At 33.4% G+C, this 17,415-nt stretch overlaps 5 protein-coding genes across 6 annotated transcripts; 2 read left to right on the top strand and 3 right to left on the bottom strand.

Moving 5' to 3' along the window:
- Positions 1 to 551: 551 nt before the first annotated feature.
- LOC106719141 (peroxisomal membrane protein PMP34) lies at positions 552 to 2,168 on the bottom strand. 2 transcript variants are annotated; one of them, XM_045680269.1, is made up of 4 exons: positions 2,041 to 2,168; positions 1,848 to 1,929; positions 1,495 to 1,555; positions 552 to 1,410 (listed from the first exon to the last, which is right to left on the bottom strand). In XM_045680269.1, the coding sequence occupies exons 2-4, from the start codon at positions 1,902 to 1,904 to the stop codon at positions 686 to 688; spliced, it is 843 nt and encodes a 280-aa protein (XP_045536225.1). In that variant the 5' UTR covers positions 1,905 to 1,929; positions 2,041 to 2,168; the 3' UTR covers positions 552 to 685. The 2 variants fall into 2 exon arrangements, with proteins under 2 accessions (XP_045536225.1, XP_014368888.2); XM_014513402.2 differs by having other exon boundaries at positions 1,848 to 2,168.
- A 472-nt stretch (positions 2,169 to 2,640) lies between these two features.
- Positions 2,641 to 7,989, top strand: LOC106719214 (WASH complex subunit 5). The gene is made up of 11 exons (XM_014513498.2): positions 2,641 to 2,856; positions 3,389 to 3,491; positions 3,559 to 3,750; positions 3,874 to 4,085; positions 4,403 to 5,820; positions 5,893 to 6,152; positions 6,447 to 6,574; positions 6,656 to 7,057; positions 7,199 to 7,422; positions 7,546 to 7,696; positions 7,828 to 7,989. Exons 1-11 carry the CDS (start codon positions 2,735 to 2,737, stop codon positions 7,970 to 7,972), a joined length of 3,357 nt encoding a protein of 1,118 aa, XP_014368984.2. The 5' UTR covers positions 2,641 to 2,734; the 3' UTR covers positions 7,973 to 7,989.
- Positions 7,990 to 8,194: 205 nt separating this feature from the next.
- LOC106719138 (leukocyte receptor cluster member 1 homolog) lies at positions 8,195 to 9,827 on the bottom strand. The gene is made up of 2 exons (XM_014513396.2): positions 9,616 to 9,827; positions 8,195 to 9,498 (listed from the first exon to the last, which is right to left on the bottom strand). The coding sequence occupies exons 1-2, from the start codon at positions 9,636 to 9,638 to the stop codon at positions 8,640 to 8,642; spliced, it is 882 nt and encodes a 293-aa protein (XP_014368882.2). The 5' UTR covers positions 9,639 to 9,827; the 3' UTR covers positions 8,195 to 8,639.
- An 841-nt stretch (positions 9,828 to 10,668) lies between these two features.
- LOC106719181 lies at positions 10,669 to 16,641 on the top strand. Its single transcript, XM_014513452.2, has 5 exons — positions 10,669 to 13,090; positions 13,255 to 13,430; positions 13,604 to 13,820; positions 14,007 to 14,150; positions 16,211 to 16,641. Exons 1-5 carry the CDS (start codon positions 10,940 to 10,942, stop codon positions 16,367 to 16,369), a joined length of 2,847 nt encoding a protein of 948 aa, XP_014368938.2. The 5' UTR covers positions 10,669 to 10,939; the 3' UTR covers positions 16,370 to 16,641.
- Positions 14,170 to 15,730, bottom strand: LOC106719183. Its single transcript, XM_014513455.2, has 3 exons — positions 15,555 to 15,730; positions 14,975 to 15,154; positions 14,170 to 14,815 (listed from the first exon to the last, which is right to left on the bottom strand). The coding sequence occupies exons 1-3, from the start codon at positions 15,645 to 15,647 to the stop codon at positions 14,375 to 14,377; spliced, it is 714 nt and encodes a 237-aa protein (XP_014368941.2). The 5' UTR covers positions 15,648 to 15,730; the 3' UTR covers positions 14,170 to 14,374.
- Positions 16,642 to 17,415: the final 774 nt, after the last annotated feature.

Here is a 17,415-nt window from a genome sequence, read left to right as displayed (position 1 = left end):
ATAAATAAAAAAATAAAGTCACAAACCAAACATAAAACATTACTTTGTCATGTTCACATGTCAAGTAATAAAATTAAACATATATGTTCTAGTAAAACAACATTTGTGACTATTTACAGGAAAACAAGTTTGTGTCCAGAGCAAACATTATCACATTAACCACTTCACACAGCTTGTCACCAATGTAAATATTATATGCCATCATAAAATGAAACCTTAATGAAAATTTATTAAATCATAGTAAATAGTACACCATATACATGATAACCGTGAATAAGAATTCATAGATGAAAAAAAAACTGCATACTTTGTTATACAAGTCACTAGAATATTGACAAAATTATTAAATAAACCAATGTTTTTAATTCATTTTTATAAAACTTTTGTTCACTATAGTAATTGTTTTATGTGAAGGAAATATTCTCAAATATGTTTAAAATATTCATATAATATTAATTGTTTAAGGAAAATTTATGAAATACAAATCTTACATCTATGTTCAAGGTCCAATTTTGAGAAGAGTTCACAATAAGATAAAATTGTAGTGGCATGGAACATATTATATTAGATGCAGTTTTTGATAGTTCTAAGAATTTATAAAGGACTGGAGAGAACGCCTAAAAAGTTTTTGCTATAAAATTAAATTGAGATAAAAACATAACAAGAGTATTTGAAAATGACAAGCTTATTGTCGCTTTACAATTTTCACTCTCATAATTGCTAGAACTAATCTGACTAGCTTTTCATATATGAGAAACATTAAAGCAGCTGTCAACACAGTCTGCAAAAGCTTTGCTTCAAGGCCACGGAATGCTATTGAGGGTTTGGATTTAATATCTTTCAATAAGGGTTTGATACTAGTACCGGCCCTCAGTCTAGACTGTATTAGTTGTAGGGGATAAGTTAAAGATGTTGCCACACCTTTAGCCAATGCACCAACAATAAAAGCTGTAAGATTGTCAAATTTACCAGCAGACAGTAATTTCCTTTTCATTGTTTCATAAACCATAAACTGGATGGCTGGATTGGAAACCAAAAGCAAGGAGGGCACTGTGCCAGACCACAGACCGCGCACTCCTTCTTTCTTATAAACTTCCCACAAACCTTCAACAAGACTGCCATAGTTGTTTTTTTCTAACTTCATCCGAGTATTAACAACCCAAAGAGGAGAAGTTATGAGGACATTAAATACTCCCGCTAAAATTCCAAACATTAGATCTTGAAGAGCAGAATTACTTTTTGGTGTTCTTCTTCTTAGTGCATGGAAAGTATAAAAATAAACAAAGTTTGAAACTGAAAGTGATTGCAAAACAGGTGCCAGCCCACGGTACAATGAAAGAATGCCTTCATCATTTGCAAGGCGCAAGAGTAATTCCCATGGTGATCCTTTTAACTTGTCCGATTCATCAACTGCAAATAATGTGAAGCTCCAATTTAATTATTATCACCATATTGTAAAAAAATATCAATGTATGTTATAAGCTTATTTCATACCTTGAAGTCTTGATCTCAGTATATCTAGTGGATAGAAGACAGTCATGCCAACAACACTCCCCTAAAATCAAACTTATTTATTAAATATGTCATACATACTTTTAAGTATTATGGCATGGTCTACAAAGTTACATTAACAGATGTAAAGTTGCAGTGGGAACTCAACTGGTAGTTTTACCTAGAGCTAAGTTTGTGTTATGTTTTACAAAACATAGGAATTTTTTTATAGTTTGTTCAGTTACTAGGGTGTGCCGGATTTATAATCTAAGTAAGGACACATACAAATAAGAGTTAAAATTTCACGTACGGATTTAATTTTTTTTTTGGAAATTCATAATAAAACAACTGCTTACCGTAGCCCCTGCCATAGCGTGCACGAGGGTTTCATAACTTAACAAGGAACGAGACATCTTGTAGAATTTTTTTTCCTCAGATCTAAGTCGTATCAATACATGGAAATATTGCAAACAAAATTAAATGTTTAATTCAATAACACGATCATCTTTAATGACATGGAAATATATTGAACATGAACTTTAGCAATACCGTCAGACTGCCCAGTGACCCGCCTGAACGAAGTGCACCAATGCTGCATTTGTTCGCAGCAAGGCGATATAACTAAATTTATTTATATTTACTCAACATTCCGACTAATTCTGACATCTGTACCCTGCATGCAGCGGTCAATGATTGATTCACATTTTGACATATCTATAATCATCTGTGGGTTTGAATTTGACTGAAGTATTTAAGTTGCTATTATCGTTTTCCTTTACTACAATAATTGTTTCAAGTATAGACTAAAACAGTTACATATTACAGCATTTATTCCAGGGTCAAATATAAGGCAATTTAAGATTAAACCCAACTTACCTCTATCCAAAGTTGTGTAGTATAGGTGATAGAAATCTTCAAAACAGTATGGTTTTGTCACAAAAATAGTATTTTGTTAATGAACTGCGGGACTATAACACATCGGAAATATGTTTCCAAAAAAATCTTTAAAAGAATGGTTTACTAGCTTTGCTGAGCTTCACACTTAACTTTATTATTATTTATTTTCAACTTTATTACCAAATTGTTAAAATTTTGTTTGAAGTTGGCAACACAGACCTAGCGTCTGTCACTTTTTTCTCATATCTTACTTATCAATATCAATCAAAATCAACTGTCTAATGATTTGTTTACGAACTGAAAGACATTCTATTTTAATTAATTAGGCGTTTGGAGACTAAGAACAATGAGGGTGTTTCTGGCAGAAGACAATCCTTGTGCTCAAAATTTATTAAAACTTGTGTCTCATGGAAATGCTATATTGGCAGAAGTTTTGCGACTCAAGGACCATATACCTACAATCTATTTGTTAGTTCATGTTTATTTAAAAGTAGCTATCGCCCTCGACTCCGTCCGCGCGAAATTAAAAACAAACGTAATAGTAGCTTATGTGTTCTTCAAGACTATGTTCTACATCTATGCCAAATTTCCTCAAGATCCGTTGAGCCGTTTCGGAGATACCTTCAAACAAACATCCATCCATCCATCTAAACATTCGCATTTATAATATTAGTAAGACTAGCGGTCGCCCGCGACTTCGTCCCGTGTAAAGTGGTCCAGCTGTTCCGGAGATTACCTGGGACGCGGCCTTGGGGACAAAGATTTAAAAAATGGTTTTTCGTTAAAACTACGTAAATACATTGTGTACGAAATATATTTTTTTCGATATTTCATACAGACACACCAATTTTAATAATATGTCTAGATTATTTACTGTTATTTAAGGCAGATTAATCAATTAAGGCAAGAAAATTAATGTTACTGCTTTAGTGAATCCACCACCATCTGCCCTACTATCATTTAATTAAAATGATCTATTTTATTTTGTGTTTTATTACAGATTAGATTCTAAAGAACTACAACAAAAGTATCAAGATGTGATCCTAGATTTTAGTTATTTTAAGGTTTCAGATCAGCAAGAAAAAAAGATCAATGCTAATATAGTAAGTTATTCTTTGTCTGTTATACTTAAATACATTAAGTGTTTTTTTAAGTTATTGGATGTTTCAGAAACTTCAAGATTTAGATGATGATCTCAAAGAAAAGTATTTGGAGCTTATAACAAGGTTTTATTTATTATTTGAGAACATATATCAGTACATAGTTGATCTGAACACATTTGTGGAGCAGTTGAATGATGGTGCATTTATTCAACAGACTATTGATACTGTGATGAAAGATGTTGAAGGCAAACAACTTTTGGTGAGATTGAAACATTTTTCTTGCATACACAATATTTCTATGAAATATATGTCACCAACTGATTGTGAAAAACTAATGTAGAAATCTCATATTAGGATTTATTTTCATTAATTTTATTTTTAGTGTGAATCTTTATACCTATATGGCTCAATGCTCTTGCTATGTGATCTATACATTCCTGGACTAGTAAGGGAAAGGTTACTGGTTGCTTTTTATCGCTACAGCACAAGCCAGTCCCAGTCAAATGTGGATGATGTTTGCAAATTGCTACGTGATACTGGTTATGACCAAATGCATTTAAAAAAACCTTCAGATTATCCTGTGGAGTTGTTTTGGTAGGTGTTTACATTTTATATCTATGAAATTTGTACAAAGCAATTATTTTTTAAAGTAAAAATGAAGTCAATGTTTTTAAGAATAATTTATAATATAACTAGCTGTCGCCCGCGACTCCGTCCGCGCGCAGTTAAAAAAAACTAAATGGGGGGGGGGTTATGAAAAATAGATGTTGGCCGATTCTCAGACCTACTGAATATGCTCACAAAATTTCATGAGAATCGGTCAAGCCGTTTCGGAGGAGTTCAAGTTCCAAGAACCACGTGACACGAGAATTTTATATATAAGAATACAGATTTATTTGAATATTTTTCAGCCGAGTACCCATTCATCCTAACTTTGTCGAAAAAGTAGTGGGAAAACTTAGATCTGAAGATATTTACAATCAGTTAGCAGTATATACAATACCTGAGCATCAGGCTTCAGCTCTTGCAACTCAGGCAAGCATGCTGGTTGTGTGTTTGTTTTTTACTCCACATTATCTACACAATGACACAACCAAAATGCGAGAAATCGCAGATAAGTTTTTTCCATGCAACTGGATTGTCCCAGTTTACATGGGTGTTACACTGAACCTTGTAGATTTTTGGGAAAATTTCAAATCTGCTAAAAATTCTTTGCATAATACTTGCAACAATAAAATGGTAAAAGACATCTTTAGCAAAAGAGGAAATTCGGTACAAGTCTTAATCACGAAGATGCAACAGTTGTTAAAAGAAGGAACATTGACTGATGATTTTGTACTTGATAATATAAGTAAAATATTAAACATTATTATCAATTCCAATCATGTTTTACGATGGCTAATATTACACAATAGTGATGTCATATTTTTCGATATTAACAAAAAGGGTAAACAACTTAGAGATTTAGTCCTAAAAGAATCTAATTACGATCCACTCAATGTTCTAGAACTGTTGATATCTACAGCGGAATTAGAATTAAAGGTTAGGGAATTTCTACAAAAGCTTTTAGAGAGCAAAAATTTAACGTGGGAATCTAATAAAACTCTCGCTATAGAAGCCTTAAACAATCTATCCGAACTTTTTTCGTCTTCCAAACCATTTGCTAAAATATCGCAAAACGAGCGATTAAAATTGTGGATTGAAAATATTTCTAAGCAAGTGTCGTCATTGGGTGATCCTTTTACCAGCAAATCTATAAAAAAAGTAACACAACTGATTCAAGCATTACACGAAGTAGAAGAGTTTCACGGCATTAAAAGTACTTCAACAATATTGCAATTTCTTTCTGAAGGAAAAGACGCATTACGAAATCTTATACGAATCGCATCTCTAAAAGAAGATTCTCTGGTTACTTTAGAAACGGTCGCAGATTTTAGTTATGCGTGGTGTACGATAGATTTGTATACAAAATATATGCAAAATAGCATAAAAGAGAATCCAGTTGTTACGAGTAGACTAAGAGCGCTATTTCTTAAAATAGCAAGTGCAATGGAAATACCACTGTTGAGGATAAATCAAGCCCAAAGCGAAGATCTTGTATCCGTTTCTCAGTATTACAGCAATGAATTGATTAGATACATTCAAAAAGTGCTTCAGATTATTCCTGAAATGGTTTTTAATATTGTGGAAAAGATTATTGATCTGCAAACATGGACTATTAAGGAATTACCGACTAAAATTGAAAAGGAAAAGTTAAGGGAGTATGCTCAGTTAGAACATAGGATGGAAATTGCAAAGCTTACACATTCCGCCTCAACCTTTACGACAGGTAAGTAGCCTGACTATCCATCAAAGGCATGATATGCAAGTGTATATTATAATTATTTTTTTTTAATTTTAGGTATCTTGGACATGAGAACAACATTAGTGGGTGTTATACGAGTTGATCCGGCGGAATTACTCGAGGAAGGTTTACTGAGAGAACTCGACACTCACATCAGTAAAAAGTTCAATGAGTTTCTAGAACCACAGGGAAAGAAGCCTGGCAATTTGATAACTCGCCTTGAGAAACTATCAGACAGTATGGATGGTTATAAAAGATCTTTGGAGTATATACAGGATTATATAAATATTCATGGTTTAAGAATTTGGCAAAAACAGGTAAACAGGTAGTAATATTGGCAAATATTGGGCTATTTTATATTGGAACAAAAATGATTTATCAAAGAAAAAAGTATATGTTGCTGTTTTGTATTGATAAGTGTTTAGTTGAATTAATTTAGTTTATTGTTTGAATTAATTAAATCTATAATTTTCACTAAGAATAATGTAATTTCACATAAGGGAAGTCCTTTGCTCCTTAAATACAGTTTTCACTAGTTAAGGAGCCAAGGCAACATTGAATATTGTATATTTAGTGTGCCTATATAAAGATTTTTCATTTTCATTTTTAAGGTTTCTACGATTATTACCAATAGTGTAAACAAAGAGATTAGTTTACGCAAAGGCGTGTCGCTGTACGGACCCTCTGCTGGCTTCATGGGATCTCTCGCACGACAAGTTGCATCTCTTATTGATTCAAGGTGATTATATTTGCGAAATAATTAAACAAAGGTTACTGTATTTTTTCATAACATGATTATTGCTCTTTATCCTTTTTTCAGGGTATCCGCGTACATAAATATCTGTACCGCGTGGTATGATGTGAAAACGCAAAAAGAAGTCGTCAATACAAAAACTTTTGCCAAATTGAACGACGCTATCGGTGTTGTAGGGCTCCATGGCTTAGATACTCTTTATGCGTTCATGATAAAAAATCAATTGCAAAACATTCAAGTGTTATTCAGAAATCCTCAAGACAAATTCACGATCGCCTCTGTAAACTTGGACCCTAAAGAAGTAGAGCAAGTAATAGCGAAGTGTACGAAAATAATCCAACAAATAACTGATGCATTACTTCTTATTGGAGGCTTGCAATTGCTACGGAAACATGTCTCTTATCAATTGAACACCACATGTAAATTTGATTCAGCACATTTAGAGGCCTCGTTAAGGACTATGAATGAGTAAGTTCAATTTGCAGTGCACATAATCTTCCATCATTACATCCAAAATTCCCTGTTCTCAAAATTATCTTTTTTTTTTGTCTCGTCGTAACTTCTGTAATTATTTTGAATGTTGGCAAAACTAATCTAGTATTTTTTCAGAGCGTTACTTAGCGAATTAAAAGGTCGCAAAAATGATTTACAAAGCATTCCATTATCATTAATTCATGAATTAGACGAATATCTCGTAAGATGCGGAATAAATTCGCCTTTCGAAAAAGTCTACATGAAACATGCGCAAGAATTTTCAAACACGGACATGGGTCGAATATTGGCAATCGTTCTCATATCTCAATTATCAAAACTACAAATATGCTATTGTACAGGTAACATTTAATATCTTTTTGACCAAATGAAACCCTATCTTCATTTTATTATGTGTCTATCTGAATTAAAAACATATAGCAACAAATTCTTTGCCAATTAATTTAAAACATTTGATGTTTTAGGTGATCTAATTACTAGAAAACCAGGGGAAAATATTGACGGGTTTCCCCTACTTGTGGGTATTTACACATTGTTACGACAAAGCAAAACAGATAGTATAGATGTATTTATTGATACTCTGTGTAACTATGCAAAAGTTTCAAGTCTTGCAAAGTAAGTATTATTATTTAAACAATTATTTATGCGAAGAAATAAAAACTGAAATGTTATAAATTTAGAAGTCATATATATGTATGTATAATGTATAAATAAAGTATATATAAATAATTAGATATTTTTTGCAGGTTAAAAGCCACAGAGGTGTCAGTAGAAAGTGCATTTATTATGAGAATACTGCAACTTTTCTGTGAAACATTCAATTATGAATTTGAGAAGATGGAAGATAAGTTGCCATTGGCAATGCTAAACAATGTACATGTTAAGTTATAAAAAATATATTAAACACAGCTTATACTAAGTAAAGTGTATATAATAGTTATAAGTTAATATATAAATTGTTATTTTTTTAATTTTTTTATAACTGCATAGCATCCTTACAGTATACAATCAACAAAAATCTATTACTATCAAAATAATCTAAGCTTCTATCTAAGGTTAAAAACTTAACTTAAATATTTAATAAATAAAACATTTATATGTATCTTTGTTATTATTTCAATACATTAGTGAAAACATTTTAGATACTTCATTCAAAGTACATCTGAGTATAATAAACAATTAATAAAATCAGCATTTGTTCCAGGTAATATCTGAAACTACTGGTCTGATTTTAACAGGAAGGTAGCAGTTGCATGCGTCCATATTAAAGGCTTTTTTTTTAATTTCGCGTTTATGAAGTCGCATGCGACCGCTAGTAGATTAATTTATATAAATCTTCCTTAGATTACACTAAACTCTATATAATATTTGAAATATACAACAAAGGATTGGAATACTTTATCTGTCAGTTATTTCTCTCTAATAGATTGTCTAACTTTCGATAAAATAACACAATGTTTGGTTTTCTGTTACCATATTTCTACTTGACATTAGGTATAATTGTGTAAAAGCAGAGGTTCATTGTTTTAGACAAGACTCATAGTTGTTTGTGTATGTATTATCTATAATTCTGTCTTGCTAATTCAGGGTTGAATTGGGAATTGTATTTAGGTGTTACTTTAGGTATTTTTGGTTGTTCTTGACTGGGACACTCAGCGCCACCAAGTTTCTTCAAGAACATTTCAGTTCTGTATTTTTCTTGCTGTTCCCTCTTTAGACGTGCTTCTCTTAACTTTTTAAGTTTTTCTTCTTTATCATTTTCATATTTGTTAATATTTTTACTCTTAGGTTTGCTTAATTTTTTATCTGAACATTTGGATGGGGCTTCTTTTGTACTTCTTTCTTTATTAGTTGTATGGTTTTGTGAACAAAATGACTTAAAAGCATTCATGGGATCTAATCTCTGTTTAGCTTTCCAGCAAACCTCACCATCTTTTATGTCTAATTCTTTTTCCTTTGGCTTGCCATCAGGGTCTTTCAAAACTAGTTTGTCATATGTATCCTTTATTTCACTAGACCGCACATACCTAGATGACTCTGGTGGCACTTCATACCAGTTTTTCTTCTTTTGAGCCTCATTGGTATCTTGTCCAAGATAAGTCAAATATCCAATCTTCTTTTCATATTCTTCCTTTTTTTCTTTTGCTTCTAAGTCATGATCTTTATTAGTTGAAGTTACCGAATGTTCTAAATCTTCGAATAAATTAATATGGTCAGGTTTTGCAACAGTAGGATCTTTTTCACATAATTTAATATCTAAATCTTGCAACTTTTGTTTACTTTTTTGTTTCAAGACATGAAGACGAGCTTCTCTATCTGCAATATCTATACGTAACCTCTCTTGTCTTTCTTTTTCAGCTGCTTCAGCTTCATCTTTCCTTACTCTTGCTATGTTTTCTTTCGTCCTCACATGCCATCTGTGAAGATAACATTAATGAGATATTAATATTATTAAGACAATCTAACACTACGTGCAATGATTTTAAATAAAATTGTATGTATAAAGAGATACGTAAAATAAAAACTATACTTGCCTTTTCTTTGGAAGAATATTCATTTTAAGAGTAAATGCGTATTAACACGAATTTAAACGTATAAATTAAACTATAATGGTATGGCACTGAGATAGAACATTGATGTCACTTATAATATTCTCGGCACATTTTATTTTTTGCATTGTTTTCAAATAGCTTCTCTGATAATTGACTTGACATGTGTCACTGAGACAGCATCTACAAATTCAATCACAGACAATTCAGCGTTAGCAACTTGAAGTGGACTGACTATCGTACCAGGGGCGTAAAATTATCGTACATGGATCGAAATTATCGTACAATCACTCCGAGTATATGATCAAAATTTTGCTGCTCTAGAAAATTACTTCTTTCTTCACTTAATTTGAATAATTCCGTTTGTCAGAGCGAATACGGACATATAATCGTAATAATATAACGAAATAACTGCCAACTTTTCTACACAAAATATACGATACATATGAAGTGTGAACATAATCGAAATATCGAACTTATATTCTCTTGTTCGCATTGGTAGATGCTATACTAACCAATAAGAAAGCGTGTACAGCAGGCGCTGGATAAAGTTACAGTATTGGCAGTGGTGAAACTTAGTAGAGCGGATCGTAAGGACCAATAGGAATAAAGAACTTGTATTTCCCGGTATTTTCTCAAGATTTTATTGGACAAAATAAAATCATGCTACTGCGGTTTAGACTATCAACGCATGAGTGAAATAATATAAATTCTCAAATTTTGCATCATGATAGAAATTATCGTACAATCTGCGTACGATAATAATATGCTATCGTACATCGTATGTAGGCACAAAATTATCGTATGTGTACGATAATTATCGTACGGTTCCGAACGCTGAGACAATTTCGTTTCTTCCAGGTTTATAAAAGCAGGAATTAAGTCATGAGTGAAAAATCACATCATATCTATTTACCTTTTTGATTAACCTACCTTCATTTTATTTTTTAAATAAACAGTTAACAAAAAAAACATATTTTAAAACAAGTGTTATGACTATTTTTTCATATATACACTTGTAATGTGGTAACATTAGTTGAAATGGACGACGACGCATTGAAAAAATCTTAAGTGGACGAAGTGAAAAGCTTGTTAGATTATTAAAATCCATGTTGTTTCACCGCTTTAGATTAATAGATTCAAAAATAAATGTGATATAATAATAATGTAACGGTAAAGACATTTTTGTGTTGCATTAGGAATTGCTTTATTTCATTTATTTGTCAACATAATAGGTTAGCCTGTTTTAAGTTTAACTATAAACAGTGTAGGGTACTATTTACAAATATAATTTCTTATAAGTTACAAAATGGAAGTAATAGAAGAGCCTCCTGTGGTGAATACTTTAATTAATGATGTGATAACCAATACTGAAACAGAAAACACTTCCACTGAGTGTGTAGAAAAGGATGTGTGTCATAAATCTAATGGAGTCGTGGAGAGTGATGTAGCTGAACCGGCCGACGAAGGTAACACTACGGAAACAGTTATAACGCCGCTGAGTAACGAGAAGGAAGAAAATTCTGTAGAATCTGAACCAATAAGTGAGACTGCGACGACAACAGATGAACCCACGCTCCCGGAGAATAATACAGAACCCGTAAGTGAGTCTGCAATTAGTCAACAGGAACCATCGAAGGACAGCATAGAGTCGAATACGGAAGTTGACAGTTTAGTGAAAACTGTTTATCAAGAAATTGAGATTGCAGCTGCACCAACAGATGAAGTCCCTAATGAAGAACCATCAGGTGAGGGGGCCACTGAAGAAACAGTAGTGATACAAGAAATAAGTGAAGAAGAAACACCAGTTGATATTAATCATGAAGAATTGTCTTATAAGGATGGTGTTAGATTTAAGACTGAAATATTGGTTGAAGTGGAATGTAATGATGTCAAAGAAAATAATGTGAATGAGGCAAATTCTGATGAACAAGCTGCAAAAAATATTTTGAGCGAGTTTGGGCAGGGTATTGAATTGAGTGAAGTATTACGGTCATCTGATGTAGCAGACAATGTGGAAAATAATAATTGTACTGGACGTCAAGAAGTTTTCAACAAAGAGGAATTATTAGATATATTACAAGGTAAAGACGCCGAAGCTCCAGAAAATGAAATAATAGAAGAAATTGAGAACACCACAGTAAATGCAAAATCGAGAGAAGCTCAGTTAGCTTTGCAACAACTCTCGAGATTAAAATATGGTAAAAAGAGGACCCGCTTGGAACGAATGCAAAAGCCAAAAAAGAGTGAAAAGAAGGAACAGAAAAAAACTGATAACATTATTAATGTATTAGTGCAAGACTGGGATGATGAGGAAACTTCTGAAATTGATAAATCTGTCAAGTTAGTTGATAAGACAGAACCTGATGAAAGTAAAATACAACCGGCAGTGATAAATAAAGAAGAATTAATCAGAACATCTGTAGACTCAGCTGCTAGTGAAGATCATAGCCAGAAATCCAATAAAAGTGGAGATGAGGGTCAGCCTCAAAGAAGACTCGGAAGAATAATAAAAAAGAAAGTAATTTTTGATCCAGATAACCCAGATACTTTTACGAAAGGTAAATCGGTGACTAAGAATAGTGAAGCGGAAAAAGAATTTTCACCTAACAAGAAAATCAAGACTGAAGTACCATCTATTAGATCTAAATCAAAATCACCTATATCTAATAAGTTGCAGTGGAAAAAACCATCACCTAAAAATGTAAAGCAAAATAAGAGGTTATCAGAGGTTGATAAACTTTTAATGGATGAGGGTGCAGTCAATATGATATATCAACTGACACCTGAAGCACCAAAAGGTAAAAAGAATGTAAAAACTAAAGCGGAATTTATAAAAAAGCTTCAAAGTTCGACACCTGATAGTAAAGAAATGAAGTTCCGAGAGCGAAAGAAAGATTCATCTAAATATGATGAGGGAGATCCAAAGAAAATTTTAAGTGGGAAACACAGGACATCACTGAGCAGTTCTGTGAAGTCTCCGGCCTGTGATGACTTTGAGACACATAGTGCGGACGACTCTATCATCTATCGACGTCATTCATCAAGTTCATATTCTAGCACATGTATGAGTCCGCGGAGGCTAAGCGACGTAGAATCTAGTGGACCGCAAATTGTAAAAGCAATTCAAGAAGATAAGGCAAATAAAGCTACAGAAGGTGATGATCAGACAAGTCAACCAACAGAAGGTTTCATGTCTGATTCAGTTGTTATAAATAATAGTGAAATTATTAACAGAGATGATTGTTTATCCATTAAACAAAAGCTCAACTCCAAACTCTCCCTAGCTTTGAATAAAAGAAAAAGGGAAAGTAGCAAAATTGATAAGCCTCCTAAACAAAAGAGAATGAAAGAATTGGTGCCACATGATGATGAAAGAAAATTTAAATATTTGACTTTAAATATTGGATTCAGATTAGCAGAAATAGATATACATTGTGACTACACTTATAATATAGAGGTAAGCTTATTATGTACATTTGATTAGGAATCTTTCATAATGTGTTTTTTTTAGAAAGTTAATGAAATTTATCACAATTTGAAACCAAAACACTTAAAATTAAACTAAATTATATTTGGCAAAATAAAAATATCAAATGTGCTTATGTTATGACTAAATTTCAGGTTATTAAGGAATTGGAGCAGGTATTGCATTATGTTGATGCAAGGAATGACATATCGGTGACACTGCTTACATCGCAGTGTGGCTCTCTGTGCTCCCTACTGGACATGAGACCCTTGCTTCATGATGATGAAAAAACAAGAGCCAAAAATGCATTTGAAATAGCTGAATCAATAAGGTAAATTTGTGCCTATTGAGAAATTTTTAATATTGTGGTTGATAACTGGATTGTTTAACTTTATTATTCAATATTATTGTTACAGACATCTAAGTATTTTATTTTATAATTTGTTGAGAAGAAAATTATGCATTTAGGTTTGCTAGTAATATTGTACATGTGTAACATTGCAGGTCTCTGCTGAGTGCAGTGGAGCAGCATAGCAAGCTGGTGTGTGCGGGTGTGTGGGGCGCATGCTGGGGCGTGGGCCTGGCCCTGCTGGCCTGCAGTGACCTGGCACTGGCTGCAGACACCGCCACCTTCTCGCTGGTGGAGTCCCCGCAGCATGTCACCATGCAGCCCGGCCTTGCCGCAATCACCGCGCGCTGCAATTCATTGCCACAATCATTAGTAAGTATTTACAATATTATGACAGTGTAAAAAAGTACTGATAGGTTTTTGTTACATATTAAACAGTTTTTAAGGATTATTAAATTGGTATTACAAAAAAATGGTTGGCTCTTGATTTTATTTGCTAAAAAAAACATTTGTTTTCACTCCTGACATTGTAAAAATAAAAATGTTATATTTTAATAGATAAACGATCTGGTGGTGTTTGGACGTCGGCTAAGTGCGTCGGAGGCGCAGCAGGGCGGGCTGGTGAGCCGCTGCTTGTGGCCGGATCGCTTCCCCGAACAGCTGCGCAACATCGTCAAAGACATCGCCTCACAACCTGCACCGGTAACGCTTTTTATATTGGCTTAAAGTTCCTCATAAACTCCTACGAACAGAGCGTCATACAGAACTAATTGGCCTGTGAAATATGTAACTAATGTTTTAAATATATCCCTTGTAGTGGTAATATGAACATTAAAAATTACCTCATCTTTTTTAAAGCTTTTAATAACAAAGTTGTAATAACATTTTGGCTATGGCAAAGTTTTCAATGAAAACATGAATTGTGACTAGTTTTCGTCGTAGTAGTAGTCGTAGTGTTGGTATAGCGGGTGGCAATGTGCGCGCCAGCCGCGGCCGCGGTACAGCAGCTCCGATATGTAGAGACGTGTGACGCCGCCGTTGTGTGCACACATGTGTTGCCGCGGGCACAGGCACCACTGGTACAGCGCGTTCAGCTCGTAGTTCACGTTGCCGCAGAAGTCTCCGGACTTACATAGAGGCATCGAGCCACATTGATACTTTGATATAGTGCCCTGTGTCGAGTTCCAACGCCAATAGTTAGGATAATGACATAGACAGTTGAGAGTGACATTCGGCGGTACTAGTGCAACGTTTTGATGGTGCATCGCCTCAATTTCGTCCGGGTTCATTCGGTCGTACTGCGTGTCGACGATGAGTGGTGTGTCGGATAGAGTGCATTCAGGCCACTTTGTTACCGGCGTGCAGAACTGGAATTAGATAACAGTAAATTTGTAACCTACTCTGATTGCCATTCTAATGATTTGAATTGTATGATGAAAAAAACTAAAATTAATAATTTTATCATAGGCTATTTATCTATAAAAAAATATATATTATCACTAGGATATTAGCTTAGGAAGTGATACCTGGAAATAAGCTCTATTGTTGAGCTCTACCAGTCGGTCATTAGATGCGCGCGTATCGCAGCGCTGCCTGCGGGGACAGCGACACAGGCGCAGTAATGCGGGCGCTCGCCAGTGCCGCAGCAGCAGTGCAGAGCACGCCTGCCGCGCCCCGCACGCTCCCAGCCCGCGCTCGCTCTCCTCCTAACATACATAAAACTCTAATAACTCCATTAATGTAAAACTTACTTACAGTTTTCTTTTCATACATATTTGGCTACCTTAATGTACTGTATGTTTAGCGAATTCATTTGCCTAAATACAGACATGATCCACACATATACAAACATACATGTAAAGAATAACAATAACAAACATGAATGTGGTAATTACGATTTTGAAAGAAGCTTGTTGCTTGTGCTATTGAAATGGAAATTCGTCTCTGTGACCTCGATAGGTCGTAGACGATAGGTAGTTAGTAGTGATAATTAGATTTTTTTTTTATTATTGCAATTGAATATGAATTAATAAGTCAATATATGAAAAATAAATTATGTTTTAAAACAGTTAAATTTAAAAATATTTATACATTTAATCAACTTACTAAGCCATAGTAATACAAAATAGGTTCGTCGCTGTCGTCACTTAGTGTTAATGTACATAATGTAATGCAGAGAAATATGTGAAATGTCCACATGAGCAATGCTGAGCGCACTGTCGTAATTATACTTGAATAATGTGCTCAGTTCAAATGGGTCGCGACCCAAATCGATAAGATACCGCAAAACATGTTGTTCTCGGTAACTCACTATTGTTTCCTTACATTTCTCAATTATTACCAAGATTATTTTTTAATATTTTTAGTACAATCTTTGTATCTTGGTTTTGGGTTGGATTATCCTCGTCCTTGTGTAAAACTGAACACATACATGTTGTCAGAACAATGTGATTTAACTAATTATTTAGTTTTTTTTTATTTGCTTAAAAGATGTATTTGAATTTGGATGAATAAGAAAGTAAATAGTGTACATTTATAGCTAGAATTTTCTGAAGTGTAATGTAACTTGCATTTAGAAGTAATTTGAAAGTATTTAGCCATAATTATTTAGTTTATAACTGAATGGTTATTTTGGATGGATGGATATTTGTTAGAAGGTATCTCCAGAACGGTTACATGGATCTCGCTAAAATTGGCATAGACATAGACGTAAGCTAGTTTGTTTTAAATCTCTGCCTCACCTATATTATTTATTTTTGCAGAATGTTCAGTTGAAGAAGCAATTGCTGGGTATCAGAAAGAACGGGGAGAACATGTCGACATTCCTGAGCTGCCTGGAGACAGAGCGCGACCTCCTCGTCGACTACTGGACCTCCGTCGAGGGTCAGGAGCTGCTGAGAGCTGACCACGCCAACGTCTAATCTTAATGAACTTATGTGACTTTCGACACCTTAGCGAATCTAATATCTATTATATCTCTCAATTAATTTACTTTGTGAAATGTCCGTTTATATATTAAAACTTACATTCAAACTAGATTAATACAGTTCAGATCATAGTTTATATATTTTAATTTTTTTTTATCTGTATCACTTCTCAGTATCAATTTGTCTTCAGCACACTGCGCACGCTTCATTGCATATATAAATCTTTAATAATTACATCAAACAGACAATAAATTACAATATATTATTTTTGGCCTATAATAAATTGTCTTGTCTCCTAATTGGATTATGAAAATTATGTAATTAAACAATGTGACCTTAATCTGGTTGTGTCTGTGAAGCTGTGGACAGTATAATTATATTAATAGAGAAATTAAATCTATATTTCTCGTTTATATCGTTTTAAAATGGTTTCATTTTTGTCATCTACATAATGGTATATGTAAAATTAATTATTTTAAGAATATTCTATCATTGTTTAATGATTTTATCCAAATATCTGCTAACTGTATGACAAATCCAATTGTTTTTGAAAGAGCAAATCATTTATGTAATCGGTATTCTTTTTATAGATCTATTTTTTATTCTAAGGTGGCAAACGAACAAGCGGCCGCCTGAATTCGCCAAAAAAGCGAAGCAATCGCCTGAATTCGCCAAAATAGCGAAGCGACCGCTGTCTATTATATTTGGATGATTGGGTTAAAATCTATAATGTTAGTTTCAATTTTTTTTTATATATCAAAAAATGTATTGAATTTTCATTTTATCGAAGTTATTGAGACTAATTTATTGTAATAAACGATTGTTTATTTTTAAGAAATAAAATTGATAGAACACTTAAAAATATGGAAGTGGTTTTGAATGTTTGAACTGGGAGTTAGTTTTAACACTTAGATTATGTTGTGTTATGTTGTAGATGAAATTGTTTATTTGTTTTAGATGTTAATGTTTATGAGTTTATACAACAATATAATAATGTTAGTGTATATTATTCAGCCAAAGTTCTGTATTCAATGTTTATC

This window comes from Papilio machaon, chromosome 12 (assembly GCF_912999745.1).
Source record: "Papilio machaon chromosome 12, ilPapMach1.1, whole genome shotgun sequence".
Classification (NCBI taxonomy): domain Eukaryota; kingdom Metazoa; phylum Arthropoda; class Insecta; order Lepidoptera; family Papilionidae; genus Papilio; species Papilio machaon.
Note: the sequence above shows the minus strand (reverse complement) of the source record. Positions and strands in the feature narration are given on the sequence as shown.